This window comes from Odontesthes bonariensis, chromosome 7 (genome assembly GCF_027942865.1).
Source record: "Odontesthes bonariensis isolate fOdoBon6 chromosome 7, fOdoBon6.hap1, whole genome shotgun sequence".
In the NCBI taxonomy this organism is placed as follows: domain Eukaryota; kingdom Metazoa; phylum Chordata; class Actinopteri; order Atheriniformes; family Atherinopsidae; genus Odontesthes; species Odontesthes bonariensis.
The window spans coordinates 30,712,081-30,728,495 of NC_134512.1; the positions used below are offsets into that span (position 1 = coordinate 30,712,081).

The following is a 16,415-nucleotide window of genomic DNA, read 5'->3' on the forward strand; positions in this document are numbered from 1 at the left end:
TGGTAGATTTTGCTCATGATTATATCAGAACACACAAAAAAATATCTTGTGGACATGTTTACAAGGTGTCATATTTCATTTTAATTGCATGGGACATTCTTTTTTTTGGCATTCTTTTGGGTTTCAATCTAATCCAATGAACTAAAATCATTTTCGTTCTATGACTTCTGTGGATGGATAAAACATTGTTTTATGAATTATACACATTAATTGCAGAGCATTTTCTTTACAAATACACTAGAAATTGAACTAGAAATTCATTAGAACGAGCAGCACAGTTCACAACACTACTGAGATGAAAAATAGTTACATTTGAGGCAAACATACTTTTCTTACAAGGGTGCTGCAATCTTTTGTAAGGACATGTGTTTAAGTAATTTGCTAACTGTCTTTGAGGCAGGCTTTTCATGACTTTATAAACTTTGAATTGTCTGGAGAAGAATGAGAAAGTAAACAAAATCTGTCTATAGATGTGGAAGTGCAGCACATCCGAACAGAAAAAAAAGCAGAGAAAAACACCCAAAAATCTAAGGGAAGCGAGAAACCTTCTCTAACTTTGGAGAGGAACTTCCTGGAAGTGAGTGTTGTTTAAGGTTGTGATCAAGAAATGAGAGTGAAAAGAGGAAAGATGAGAGACAAACACAGCGGCATAGGTGAAAGGAAGAAAGGAAACTGAAGAGAGAGATTCCTCCTGAATTAGTGATAAGGCTTGCCCTACTTTTGTATTTTAGATGAGGAAGATCAAATTTTTGGACATTTGGTATGTGAGCGCCTGAGAGACTGGAGCCACTACAGGGAGTCTCACAGCAAAACACATCATTACGTGACGTGGGCGGTGTCTGGAGACGGGGTTCCGCTTTGACAGTGCTGTAACCTCCATATGGACACAGTCCAGGCAGCTGCATTAAGGAGCACAGCTGCTTTATCGAACTTGCGGTTTAGTGTGGAGCAGGTAATCAGCATCCAACTACAGAGGAGTACAGAGGACCCTGTGCATCCTGATGGATTTGTGTGGAAACACACAGTACTGAAGCTTTATTAGTTGCATATGATGCAGTGCTCAACCAGCATCCATACTGTAGCAACACCGCTATACCATCACAACCCTTTGAATTACATTCAATGATAGTTCAGGTCTAACATCATGAAGTCTTTTGATTCAATGTTACAGTTCTCATATAATAAGAGGACAAGTATTTCATATGCCTGCATTTTTATGAGATAAGACATGCAGGTGAGAATGTGAGAAGGAGTCAGAGTGATTCTAAAAGAATTCTAAAAAATCTAGTGAGCGTGAATGTGTGGATATGAGTGAGTGAGTGAGTGAGTGAGTGAGTGAGTGTGTAATGTAGCCTCTGGCAGCCCATGTCCTGGTGAAAAGTGACCCCCCCCCTCTCCCCCCCTCTCCCCCCAGAGCTGTTACTATCTTTAACTCATTTCCGTCGTGTCTTCTCACTCGTGCTTGCTTCAACAGCAGTTAAATCTGGCATGTAAACCTCACGGTCATCCAACACCTTGTATTTCCCCTGCACAGGAAGCTGGAGAGGTCCTGAGGGCGGGATAATCTGTGTTATTGTAGACGCCTGCACAGTGTGAAATCGCCAGAAATATGTATAATCTTACGTCTTTACAAGCTGACGGATGCATCTGAATACAGTCATTAAAAATGAGGGCAGAACACAGTAAGCTGACCACACGCCTTTACTATGATCTGGATTATACACTTATTCACACAGGAAAGAAGGACATAAAGCTACTTACAAGTAACACACACACACACACACCCTCACTCACTCAAAGGTCGGTGGCAGGAAGCACGTTGGTAGAACACCTTGTCTGATCAAACTGACGTCACTACTCACGTCTACATGGACATAAGAGATGGCTCAAGAAACCAAATCTAACCCTCTGCTATCTAATCACCTCTTATACACACACATGAATTTGTATTATTTCAGTTTTGGGGGAAGTTTATCGGAATTATAAAAAAAATGTTGGTTAAACTTCAGGGTTGACTCAGAGTTGTTAACCTGAAGAGACAAGAGTCTAAGCTTCAACTCAAACAGAAAGCAGACTGTTTTAAGACATACTCATTCCCCAAAAATATGCTTCTTTCTTCATTCATTCATTCATTCATTTTTCAGACTACTCCAATTCAGGCTCATGGGGGCACTGGAGCCCATCTCCGCTGCCACCGGGCAAGAGGCAGAGTACTTCCTGGACACTCACTCCTACAGTCAATTTAGAATTACCAGTTAACCTAACATACATGTTTTTGGATGGTGGGCGGAAGCACCCAGAGAGAACAGTTGTGCATCTAAGTGTTTCTAGTTAGAATACGGAAAATTCAGGTCAGCCTGGACCCCATTTTCTTTTGTATTTGGAAGTATATCATTGAAAGGCACAAAACAAATGTGAGAATCAGCACCTCCAAATCTGAGACCATGGTCTTCGGACGGAAAAGGGTGGAATGCCCTCTCCGGGTCGGGAATGAGATCCTTCCCCAAGTGGAGGAGTTCAAGTATCTCGGGGTCTTGTTCACGAGTGGGAGACGAATGGAACAGGAGATTGACAGACGGATCGGTGCGGCGTCTGCAGTGATGCGGGCTCTGCACCGGCCCGTTGTGGTGAAGAAGGAGCTGAGCCAGAAGGCGAAGCTCTCGATTTACCGGTCAATCTATGTTCCTACCCTCACCTATGGTCACGAGCTGTGGGTAGAGACCGAAAGAACGAGATCGCGAATACAAGCGGCCGAAATGAGTTTCCTCCGCAGGGTGTCTGGGCTCTCCCTTAGAGATAGGGTGAGAAGCTCGGTCATCCGGGAGGGGCTCGGAGTAGAACCGCTGCTCCTCCGCATCGAGAGGAGTCAGATGAGGTGGCTCAGGCACCTGGTTAGGATGCCTCCTGGACGCCTCCCCGGTGAGGTGTTCCGGGCCCGTCCCACTGGGAGGAGGCCCCGGGGAAGACCCAGGACACGTTGGAGAGACTATGTTTCTCGGCTGGCCTGGGAACGCCTCGGGGTCCCCCCAGAAGAGCTGGAGGAAGTGGCCGGGGACAGGGACGTCTGGGTTTCTCTGCTCAAGCTGCTGCCCCCGCGCGACCCGATCCCCGGACCAGCGGAAGATAATGGATGGATGGATGGATGGATGGATGGATGGATGGATGGATGGATGGATGGGCACAAAACAATTTGCAATCCAGCATGAACACCATGATGGGCAACAACCAAACTGCTGAAACTTAAAACAAGGAGCAAACACACATTGTTCTGTCACTATTAGTGCGGCTGTTTGGTAGCTGCCCGTCATGGTCTTCTACTCAGTTTGGGTCTAATCGGACACATTTCTCTGCCTCTCAGTGATTAATTTGCTTCGAGTAAATTAGAACTTAAAAACCTGCATTATAGAAACACAGTGAACAAAAGAAGAGAAAGCCACATTACAGAATTCCAGTGCTATAACAGTATACAACAGTGGTAACCTGCAGTGTGAAAGCACCAAAAATAGGTTGTATATTTGAAATGACAAATTCCTCTATTCAGTGAGATCTAGGACAAATAATAATTTGAGTTATTATTACGTCTTGGTTTTGAAAATAACATAATTCTATTTGATGCAAGAGTTGCTGCAGTTTTGCTATTTTTACCCTTCTCCATACAATTTGGAAGTGAATGAAGTTTTTACACACCCCTCACTCTGCTGTCACAGCTTTTAGCTTTTTTTTAAAGGTTTTGCTTTTATTGGTAAAAACAAACTCAAAACAAGAAGTCAAGTGCTCTCCATCCCTGCAAAACAAGTTACACCTAACACCGTAAGAATGCTCAGCCTAAACAGCATGGTCTGCTAGGTCGGGTAGCTAAGGAGCTAACTCCTAGCAAAATAATGTGTATACATCACTTCAACCCCGTCCCGTTAAAGCGATGACCTAGCGTCATTTCCACCAGTGGCGGCTCCTGACATTTTTTTTAGGTAGTGCAATTTCCAGTCTGTGAAAGCTGCATTAGAGTGAGCTGTGCGAAGCTGAACTGATTGCACTGATGCAAACCTGTTATGTTCCCACACATGAAATAAAATGTCCAATCGTCCAGAAACTCCTTGTCTTCTTTAAATAAACACAACGCAGAGTCGAGGGGTTATTTGGTCTGCCAAATAACCAAAGTGACTGCAATTTCCCCCGTTATGTCCATAAGTACCATAAAAGGCCATAGGACTGAGGTATATTTGTCTAGGTAGCATAATTTATTGTAATAATTTTTAGTTATTTTTTGCATAATTTGCCAATCAGTTAATATTACACCTTAACCATTATTTATTTATTTTCCTCATATTGTTCCAGGATTCTATGAAATAAGTAAACAGATTAATAAGATTCATTCAATTTTCATTCTACAGAATGTAATTAAAATGACAGCGTATAAATCCAAGTCAAGTGTTTATGGAAGTTTTGGAAAATATGACTTAGAAAAGCATAACCAGTTGTCAAACATGGTTAAGTGCAGCTTACTTATGTGAGATTTCTCTCTTTTTTTAAATATAATACTGCACCATTAACAATGAATGTCATTATACAATCTGCTATTATTGTCAACATTATATAAAAGATTTAAATCATTACAAGTCAATGATTGAGCACAAAAGGTTAAGTTATTTAGCTACATCAAATACTACCTGGAAAAATAGCAGGGTTGGTGGAGCCCTGGGTTTCATCTTTGCCTCGCAAGGCGAGCTCGAACATCCCGCAAAATTCTTCCAAACTTCCTTCTCCGCATTAGTACGACGACTAAAGGGTACTTCTGTCAGAAACACTACTGCATTGTTGCACTCGACACTCGCCATCTTCTTCATAGAATGTGTTTTTTTTATTTTTTATTTTTCTTTATTGAAAACCACAATGTTACAACAACAAGTAGAACGTTCATGGTCCCGCGCAACAGACATATGACGAAAGCACGTTGTGCGTCGTTTGTGCGAGCACATAAACTCTCATAGAGAATGCATTGGGAGCAGGATTTTTGAAAAAAACGGAGGTCCCATTCATGTCAATGGGAGCTTCCTGGTGCAAATTCGACCCTGACAGAAATCGCACAAAATGGGCGTAGCAACACCAGGCGCGACCTTAATCTGATTGGACAATGACATATACAACCAGTTTGCCTACAGCAGATTAGTCCCACCTTAGCAACTAGATTAAAAAAAAAAAAAAAAAACTCCGTGTTTGGTAGTGCGTCGCACAAATCGCCCCTATGGAGGAGCCGCCACTGATTTCCACCATGACATCCAGCCAAATACCCCATCAGAAGCATTTTTAGCAATGGTCAACACTGGTCAAGATAGGGCTATCCACCGAATGGCTTTTTACTGGCGCTAATGGTAAATAGATTTTATCTCGTAAATTATCCCACTTTGATTGTTACCAAACTTCTGCCGTAGTACACAGAGGCTTTTAACTCACAAAACAAGACATTAGAAAGTTTGTAAGTTTACCGGGAGTTTATTTAAAAGAACACTTTCCAGATAGCAACTACACACTGCTGCTAACGCTAACACTGCGTCGACGTCACTTCCGGTAACCCCCGGAATATGACTAATTGCATTGCTTGCACACCAAAGGCTATGTCAACTTATTTTATCTGACATGTTATCTGTCATCTGGATTCATAGTGTGTCTTGATGTCTTTTTGTTTGTATGGACCTTGAGTCTGAATCTATTAGCTTCTTGAATCTTGACACCGCCTGCCATAGTTCAAGAAGTTGCAACGCAAATTTGAAAACGCGAGGCGCTAGAGAGCAAATTCATTCGACTTTGCAAAATAAAATTGCACCACTAGATGGGGGAAGAAATTACATAGTGTCCCTTTAAGGCCCCAGTTCCTGAAGGCTTAGTCTGCTCTGATTGGTCAGCTGATGGGTCAAAACTGATGGAGTGTAAGACAGCTGCCATTTTATTCTTATTTTCTATTTATTTATTTTTTAGGTTAGAAAAATTAGCTTAGGGTTGGGAGGCACTGTGCAAAACCATTTTGTTGTGATGTAAATGGGTGAAGAAAGAAAAGCCTGGACTACAAACAAGGCATCCCAGGCACTTCAGCATCAGGGTCCTCTGAGGGAGACAAATTTCTTTTTGGTGCGGTTTGTATTTCACAGACCTTTTACACGCACAAAAAGGCTATTCAATAAAACTTATTAAAAGGGAAAACCCCAAGGAGCATAACATGTCCCATTTCAGGACACAGAGGTCACTGATGGCGACAGGAACTCCGAGTACAGGAACATCCCCACCAAAGCACCCACACACCCACCTCAGGCCTTCTGCATTTCCCAGCCCTTCTCACTCTCACCATTTGTCTGTCAGGCTCTCACATCCCTTATCTCAATTTTTCCGCCTACGCATGAACCCATTAAGGTGATAGAGGGGAAACACAGACGCAGAATGGAAGGGAAAGCACTCTGAGTGCATGCACAACAGTGGGAGGGGAAGGAAATAACCAGAGGGAATGGGGGGGGGGGAGGAGAGAAACCACAAGGTTTCTCAGTGATGGATAAGAGCCGACACGGGGAGTAGCACTGGGGGCTCCCTGCTCCAAACCAATCTAAACATGAATGACCCTCACACACTTTCACACCTCACTACCCAATGACTCATGCTCAAACAACCCCAACTCCACACGCACTCACAGGCTTGCACAGCGATCCTTATATCCTTATTAGGACATTGCACTGACTTCCATTCATTTTGCACAGCCTAACCCTGAACCCACAAACGACCTTAAGCCACATTAGAACCTGGTTTTGGTGCCCACCAGGACTGATGGTTCTAAACATGTCAGCATTTACACCAGGGGAGGTCCAAAAAAGGTGACAAAAACACCTCAGAACATTTGCATATCCACCACCACATAAACAAACTGTGTAAACACACATGCAGGCTCATTCACAACCTCACTACAATACATTCATACAGAAATATAACAATAACCCACGTGCAAGAGGACAACCTGTAGAAGGTAATGAAAAGGTACAGATGTGCATGGATTAGTCAGAGGTGTTGTATATTTGAATACATCACATTTTACCACATCTTGCCAAAGCAACAACAATGAGTGCAGTTTGCATGGAAGGGGCCAGCATCATCTGGCTATTTCTGGCAAGCATAAAACTGATGTATATGCATTCACTGTGTCTGAGACCCGGGTGCAGCGAGCTAAACAGACAGGCAGCACTCCAGCTCGTCTATTATTAGAGCTGCGGCTGCTGCCTCCTAGTCAGGGCCCCTGGGGGCCCGGGAACTGGCACGTGGATTCCTGCTCTCTCCTCATCTCCCTGATCTTTACCCCCCCCTGCTCACGAGCCTCTTTGCTCAGGCTTCACCGCTGCCGGTTGATTCTTCCATGGAACAGAAGTGAGCTTTTTCAACAACACGAAAAGGTAAGAGGAGCAAAACGAAGGAGGAAGGGAAACACGCGGCCAAATCTGAACCCATTCTGCTGCCACACCACTTTACTGTAGTCTGAGGTGTAAAAAAAATAAAAATAAAATAAAAAATATAATAAAAAAAACAAGCTTCCATGACATTATTAGGACTTGCACACACAATAGAGCAACCTGAAGCCTGAAATTTGCCTCCAAACTCAAACATTCAGGTGGTCATCAAAAGATTTTTTTTCCCCAAGTTTCTAATTGGACTAATGAGATGTCAGCTACTTAATATTAATAAAATAATAAAAATAATTGTGATTGCAATGGAAAGAAGAGCTGAGTGAGTCAGTGGGGTTACATGGCATTGTAATAATCGGACTACGGGCTAAATTACAATAACACTGAGTTATAACGTTCATGTATACATCTTAATCTGCCAAGAAATTGGATCGGGTTACTCGCTATCGGATTAATACCCCGGGATAACTCGGTTGAAAGTCACATTAAACCTGCTTTTAGACGGTGAAGCACGTGGTGAATTGGACTTTGCGTTCTGCGCATGCTCGAGATTTTTTCCCGGGATCGTGAACCGAAAGTCAAAGGAGACGATATTACTGTTGTTGTCGCCGCCGTCGGAAAGAAACAAACAACACGATGGAGAATGCGCCGTTGTGCATCGCGTTTGTGCAACAACCATGCTCATCACAAACAAAATGTAGAGGGACGTAGCTTCATCTTGTTCTTCGTTCGCCACCTTTCTCAAATGCCTGAGTTTGTTGTTGTTGTTGGTGGTGGTGAAGCGGTCAACCGGAAGTGGCTCTATTAGCAATAGTTGAAATGGGTACAGCGCCACCTATCGTATCGAGGTATGACATGCTTTGTGCCAATGATTCGATCCATTCACCGTATTCCAAGGATAATTACCCTTGCTCAAATAAGGAGCATAATCCAACGGTAGCTATAATCGAATTAATTTCATCGTGTAGACCCACTGACTGACAGACAGGTCAACGTGCCACTTCCTGAATTTAGGAAGCTTTACCAGAGACATATACATCTTCTATTTAAACTGGCAATGCATTCGTATGCAAGTATAGAATTTTATTAATGTTATGTGTATCTGAACAAAACTGTAGCAAAATATACACAGACATACAGAATTTGTGGAAATTCAATATGAATGGCCAATTTTTTTTCCCATATTGGATTTCCGACTGAAATAGTCAAAGTCTTGCACCCGTTCGTCTTCACAGTTTCATGTTAACATCAGAAGAATATGTGGCTGACTCATAACTGTGTGTTTACCGAGTCTCAGACCAAAACCACTTATCTACTTGGCTTGATCCATTCACAGTTTTCCTCCCATACAGCGGCCAATGGCTACACACTACACAAAGTTTCATTAGTATATGGAAAGAGTCACATTTCAATCATTTTGCCTCGTACATCACTAGAAACAAAGCACTCAAGACTTAAGACTTTCAGCTCGAGGAGCTGATTCGAGGAGATTAACAATGATACTGCACAAGGTCGGCTTTCTGACTTCAAATAGAAAAATAAAAATGCAACATTTCCGCGTAGTATTCCATCATGTGTCGTCCATGTCGAAAAACACGTTCAATCTCACATTCCTCTGCTTTCAAAGCTAAAAACATAAGCGCAGCAATAGGTTTCTTTGTTTTATTTATTTTCTTTACTCAATTTCCTAATTATCATCTACCAAGGAACTGGCTAATATCTTTAAGGTGCACTGCTTTATCTGGTCAGTCAATGCAAAGTAAGAGCTACAAGCATTTTTAGTCAGCTAACCTCACTAAATAGTGATGAATGGAATGATAAAGCTATAAAACACGCCAAACTGTGTCAAAGACCACTTTGTGAAACTCTTAACTTATCATTTAATGAATTGTTACTCATTCACAATCAAGACTGGCATCGCTTTCAGGAATTCTGTGGATCACGATGTCACTATTGAGTTTTTATTTAAGGAGTTTAAACACAAAGAATAACCATTGAACATAGTGCTGCTTATTTCATAGCCTCTCCCGTCTGCTTTGGTGGCTGATTGGAAAGCTATTGTCAACACACACAGCAGCCAGACCTCTGCCTTGGCTCTAGGAAAGTGGGCTGTTGATTCTGTGCACTGAACAACACCAATCTTCTGTTTCTAGCCATCATCCGAGATCAACATTTGTACACAAGACGAAAAGGCTAATTCACATCCAGGATTTCAACTTGCAACAACCTGCTCCTCAAGTTCAGGGCCAGGTTACTGCCAAAGTCGCTTCAGATGGGCTTTCAGCATCAAGATAAAAAATAAAAAAATATTTTTTTTTTTTTTTTTTTTTAAAGTGTCAAAAATATAGAAGCCCTGCTTGTAATGGGAAACTGTTCTGGAGCAGACAAAAACAAAATGTCTGTGAATGTGGAATGCTGATAAGGTCAAGAGAGAAGAAACCACTCTTTTCCAAAATATAGGTTGAAAATAGGGCAAGTATGGACTCTAAACTTGATTCAAGAACTTAAGGCATGTCTAACCACAATGCAGCAATGGAAAACACATTCTGAAATAACCCATACATTTGTATCAATCATGGCACCACAAATTGTTGATCATTGCATATTTTGAGTAAATGAGCCAGAAGATATTCATTTTTACAGATAAGCACGAATCAAACATAATGCATCAATGACACATGGACAGTAAAGACCTACTTTCTGATCAACCTGACAAAAATTGAATAGACTGTTGTTCATTGAGGCATGTTTCAGAGCTGCAGAGGGTTAGTAAAACTAAACACTCGTCTGCACTGCCACCTAGTGGTTAGAGGAGCATAAACCATATGCTGTAAACTTAACTACGAATCAATGTGTCTATAGTTACAATTAAGACTTAGTTTTGCAATAAGCTTCCGTTTTTACTTTGTGGAGAGCTACTGTAGAGAAGTAATAAATAATCAATAAACAGATAAAGGGTTTTCTTGAGCTTCTGATCTCCATGTCCAGCACAGATTTGAGTTGGTATGACACAAACGAGATAATGAGATTTTTCAGTGGTTTTGGATGTGGCTAATTTTACCACAGTTGTCCACATCGAAATGTATGCGTTAGCTTACCTTGTTGTTTTGAACAGCTTGACCCAACTCTATGACATGCGGGTCAGTGGACCGGGTGTCTGTCACTGATGGACTGATCTGTGAAGACAAGGAGTGAGTAAACAGCTGCCAATGTTCCTCTACATACCAACTAAGTTCCAGTAACACTTCAGCAGATTTAAACCATGAGTTAAAACCCGTTTTCATCATATCAAAAGTGAATAATCTTAAGTGATTCATTTAAAGTGACATTGTAAAAACATTGTTAAATTATCACTGATTCTCCGATTGTCCATTTGCGCACATTTAGCTTTTTTAAATTAGAAATAGTCTAGTGGGTTTTTATACTTCAAGTGAAAGTGAATCAACCTGAATGGCTGTGGACTGTGGGTGGTGAAGGTGTGGTGTCCTGGGATGGATGTCAGACAGGTGGGGTGGAGGATCTGGGGTGGATCTCCGGCTGTGTTGTTGTAGGACATCCTGATAAGATTTGCTATCAAAGTTTGTCCTCCACAGCAGCACCTAAGGGAGAACCACAACTTCTATGACCCGAGTTCAACACATTTCCTCTTTTAACAAGTTAAAAGCAGAATCTTGAAGTTACATGGTATTATTCAGGGTCCCAGAATAACGCTTTCCAAGCAGCACTGCTGATCCCTACTGGAGAGCACCAGCACAAACCGTAAAACTACCACTTAATTATAACCACGACTATAAACGTCTTTATTGTACTGAAATTTTTGAAACCTCCACTGGGGCCTTTCTGTTTAGGTTTTCTGTGTCATCCGATTTATGATAATCCACCTTTTTAGTGATGAATGACTAGTTTAAAAAGGCCAAGTGAGTGTGAGAGCTCTCATTGACCATCTCAGTCATTAAATCTAGCTGCACTCTACCAAAATAAGGCAAAAACAAAAAAGCAATTCAATGACTTCAGTCTGGACCATACAATTTGATGCAATGGGGGGAGTCAATACAAAGTCATCAAGCACCAACCTGACTATCAGCTCCCCCTGAGGCAAAGAGATCTCCAGTTCTAGAGAAGGTCACTGTGATCACAGCACCCTGAAAAACACAGGAAGCAAAGTTAAGTCTGAGCCCACAGCAGGGGTGTCAAACTCAAACACACACACACACACACACACACACACACACACACACACACACACACACACACAGTGGGCCAAAATGAAAAACTTCGCAGGCCAGCCTTGATATTTATTAAAAAAACTTTTTCCTTCTCTTCAGATATGACGATGAACATTTTCACAGGGACACAGACTTAAGATTTGCTTAAACATTAAATCTGGAACGAGCAAAGCTTAATACTATAAACACATGTGAATTCAAATGTCAAATAAAAGACACGTTTCATTTCCTAAATAAAATCTTATGCCTCTTTATCCAAGGAGTTCAATTTCAATGGCAACCTTTTTCACAGGCTAACAATAATAATAATAATACCTAGAAATGCACTCAGAGAGTGCAGACCTCCGCCAATGAAGCTTTGTTTTATAAGCGCATTTTTTTTATCCACCCATATATTGTAGTGAATGGTCTGAAACGATTAACATCGTAATCCACCACGTCCGAGAGAAAGCGTTGCGTCTGCTTAAACTTGTGCATAGATTCAGCTGGCTCGTGTTCCGATTGAAAAGGTTTACAAAGTTAAGATGCTATCTTTCAGATGCGACTTCTCAGAAACGGCAAAGACGGCTTTCACACTGCGACCCGCTACCTTAGCGGGTCCAAATTGCGGACCTCCTTGTCTCCCCAGTTGGCCATATTAAAAAATGTCTCCAACTTGATGTAGGCTAAAACAGAGTAAAACTTGTCCTCACCTGTCGCTGTTGTTCTGAATCAGCTGTCCATTCTGTCTTTTAAACTCCTCACGTCACGCCCACGTCCGACCCGCGTCGATTGTGTTCACATTAAACTCGGCTCGGCAAAAAGACTAGGGTCCGACGCGGGTCGAAAGGCGAGTCGAGTTGACGCGGCAGCCCGGATCAGCAGTGTGAACACAACAGCGGACACGCTAAATTCGCGAATTAAACACGGGTTATTCGGCAGTGTGAAAGGGGCTACTGTTTACCTTCCCCCCTGCGCAGTTAGTGTAAGCTTTCCCCCTGCGCACCCCCTCCTACCCCTCCCTCAACGACAACGAAACAACCTAGCCCCACCACCTTGTGGCAGGTCGCAAGATTGCAGCACGAACAGACGAACATCCAGACAAACATCCAAACATCCAGACATCCAGACAAACCAACAGACAAACTCGGGCGATCACATAACCTCCTTGGCGGAGATAATAATCATAATAGTGATAATACTACTAATAATTTTTTGGTGAACAGATGTTCTACTTCCCACCAGTCTAGAAAGCTCCTGTTTTCCACCTTTCGTTTGGCCATTTTTGGGAGGGGGGGAATGATGCGACTGGTAGCATGAAGTCATGAATGTCACCAGAGGAGGGGGCGGCCCTATTAGATCCTGATTGACTCACCAAATGCACCAGCAGAGCATTCTGGGATTTGTAGTATTAGCGGTGCATGCGCTGTCTGCTGGCAGGCCAGCTCCAGTAGACATTTGGTATTATCTCGGGCCTGAGTTTGACATCTATAACCTACAGCATGTGATAAGATTCAGACGGTGTGTGATGTCATCATCACCTTGTGTCCGTGGAGAGTGTAGATAAGACGTCCCTCCAGTAGGTCCAGGATCTTAACGGTGCCATCACTGGAGCCACTGATCAGGTAGTTGTTGGACGGGTGGAAGGAAAAACTATTGATCCCTGCGCTGTGGACTAAAATATGCACAAAGAAGGCAAACTTGCTAAAAGTGTAACAATCTGAGCTCAAAAAAGTCATTTTAGAATATAATAGATCAGTTAATTCCTTAGCCTAAACACTTTCAATGCTGCAATTACAGTCATGGCTGTTAGGAGATATGAGTAGGAATATATAGAATCATTACAGTGACACACATTAAATCTACGGAATCATTACAGTTCTGACATAATGTACCTTGATAATGTTGAATCAGCTTGTTGGTTCGTAGATCCCAGATTTTCAGTGAACTGTCGGCTCCTGACGATGCGATACAGGTGCCACTGGAGTTGAAATCAACGAATGTTGCAGAGCTGGGAAAATGAAAACATTGCAAGTTATACACAGATATACCATATAGGGGAGATAGAACAGTTACTTTTAATTTCATATCAAATGACATTCTGTTATGTTGTGGCTCTTTACTCGAACTAAAAACCCACTTTTCTGACCTTTTCACACAATGTACAAGGAAAAGTATTGGTTCATTTATAAGAAAAGAGAAATATACAGTGAACTGTCCAGCGACTATGCCAACTCTGAAAGAAAAAGTCATTATATAACCAAAACTACAATAAATATACGAAGTACACACTCCCTTTTTAAAACTTAGATTGTTGTGATATAAAGGAAAATGAAAGTCCAGATGTGGCATGCTGACCGAAACCCTATGCTGTAATTAAGCGTCATCAAAGTGTTAGTTTCAGGGTTTGCGCTCTTATGCAACCAGTTTATTGTACGTTTGGACTAAGACGGGCTTGTATGATTTTGTATGTGAATGTATCTTGTGTTGTAAAGGCGCTCTGAGTGGTCAACTAGACAGAAAAAGTGCCATTTAAGTACAGACGATTTACCGTTCCACCCAAAACCGACATCCCAGTAACGTGGCAGTTTATCAGGGGTCTGTTCATTTTTTATATGCACTATATCCACTGCATTTCTGCAGTACACAAGAATATAAAACCGGACAGCAAACTGAAAGCAGAGAGGAGCAATTATGGTAGTTTTTTGGGGTACGTACCTTCCAGAGTCAGTGAAGCAGTTGATGCAGTGTTTTGTGGACGTGTCCCAAAGCCGGACGGACCGGTCGTCTCCACAGGAAGCTATGAGCCTTCCGTCTGGGGAAAATCTGAAGCAGAACATCAAATGCAATTTGAGGGTTTATTGACTGCATATTCGCATCTATCGGATGTTTCACACGGAGTCTAAAGCACAACAAAATAACTGTAGATGACTGAAAAGTCTTGAGTGAAAAATTGTATTATTTTGGTCCATACTGAATCCTTGTTTGGCAGGGCAAAAAAAAGCCCAGGCAGTGATACAGTGTGTGGTAAAGCCTCTACAGATAACGAAAATACACAAATACAAACACTCTCCACTGCAGGACTTTACAAAGAATGTAGTGCTGCTCGGTACCTGGCACAGCGCACCCAGTTAGTGTGCTGGTTCAGAGAGTAGACGAAGCTCTGCCGATGAACGCTCCACACTTTGACAGACTTGTCATCGGACGCCGTCACCAGTCTGTGGCCATCGTGGGAGAAGGCAACACTGCGTACAGCAGCTGTGTGAGCTTTAAACACCGTTGACTCTCCTTTACTATTACACACACACACACAGAGATTTAAAATCCAGCCCATAGTTACTGAATTATCAGTGCATTTATGCACCACATTTGCAACTAAATCAGCTACTTGTCCTGAAGAAAACCGATTGTCGCTTACATGGAAGGTGTCCACAATCGAACAGTTCTGTCTTTTGAAGAGGAAGCCACCAGCGAGTCAGATGGGGAGAACTGCACCCCTGTGATGACATCTTGGTGCCCTACAAAGCGAAAGGCCCTCGCCTTGGGAGCCAGATTCCAGATCATCAGGGTCTTATCCACCGACCCTGAAGCTGGAGGCAGACAAAAGAAGGGTGATTAGACACAATTCTGTCAGCAGTTACACAAACATGCTGCAAGTTTAGATAGTTACTGCAAGTAAACTCCAGTTATCGCATGAAACTGGAAAAATCGGGTGTTAAAGTAGTCTTGAGCACTTTTTAAAAACAATATTTCAGTTAGATGTAAAAGTTTAAGAGTTTTTGAAGTTCAACCCACACTAGGCCCAAGCTTTTCTCCTCTTCATAGATTTCTCCATCTGTGTCCTTGCCATGATGACAGCATCCAAAAGTTTAGCTGCATATTTATTTCATATTTTAATAAAAAGGGGATTAAAAAAAGCTTCACAGGACTATGGTCATGAGCCGTCACATTACGTGTAACCTCTCTGCGGATGATCCCACTCCTGTCATTTCTCTCCTACGGAGTCCAGAGCAAAGGTGTGGAGGTATAGCACTACCTTTAATCAAGAGCATAGTTTTTCGATTTGAGAGCAGTATTCCTTGTTTTCACACTCAAGCATCGTGCCGCTCTCTCTCAAAACTCTGCCCTCACACTCAAAAAGTCCCAAATATGTGGGATTAAAATATTGTAAATACTGGTTAATGCTGTACAATCTACAATTAAATCAATATATAAATTTAATAATTTATTTGGTTAACAGATTGTAACCAGGTCTTACATCACAATTACTCAACGCTCTAAGTACTATTTGATCATTCTAATACACATTTAACAAGCCTCTAGAAATGATGTGCATTAACAAAATATTCATATCTCAAATTATGGTTTCCTTCGCTTTATATTTCAAATCAAATCAAATCAAATTTATTTATATAGCACATTTCATGTACAAACAATCCAAAGTGCTTTACATAAAATAAAAGTTTTGCAGCAGGGAGTGGAAGAAGCATTAAAAATACATTAAAGAATATAAAGAGAAACAAATAAATTCATTTAAATGAATTTAACATGTATGTATGGATGTAAATATGCATGCAGGTCCATCACAAGTAATTTTTTTCTTTCTTTTTTACATATCATGTCATCAGCTGTTCTCTAATGACTACTTTCTCTGTGAGTTAGCAAGTCACTTCCTCCGTAAGCATTTTCCCCATTCATACCCGAGATTGCTGGTTTGGGCTATCCATGCTGGGTCATACTGATCTGCTGAGGCCAGTTTATCTATTGATTGTCTGGA

General features: G+C 41.7%; 1 protein-coding gene across 3 annotated transcripts in view; it reads right to left on the reverse strand.

Moving 5' to 3' along the window:
- poc1b (POC1 centriolar protein B) overlaps positions 1–16,415 on the reverse strand; it is a 60,560-nt gene that overhangs the window by 41,688 nt on the left and 2,457 nt on the right. For 2 of the 3 annotated variants that reach the window (XM_075470519.1, XM_075470521.1), the window contains exons 3-10: positions 15,057–15,228; positions 14,752–14,931; positions 14,357–14,464; positions 13,534–13,649; positions 13,180–13,313; positions 11,507–11,575; positions 10,880–11,032; positions 10,532–10,609 (exon numbers count right to left, since the gene is read on the reverse strand). In XM_075470519.1, the coding sequence (XP_075326634.1) occupies positions 10,532–10,609; positions 10,880–11,032; positions 11,507–11,575; positions 13,180–13,313; positions 13,534–13,649; positions 14,357–14,464; positions 14,752–14,931; positions 15,057–15,228 (1,010 nt within the window). Of the gene's footprint in view, positions 1–1,429; positions 1,550–10,531; positions 10,610–10,879; positions 11,033–11,506; positions 11,576–13,179; positions 13,314–13,533; positions 13,650–14,356; positions 14,465–14,751; positions 14,932–15,056; positions 15,229–16,415 lie in introns of those variants that run through there. The other variant, XM_075470520.1, reaches the window with a different exon arrangement.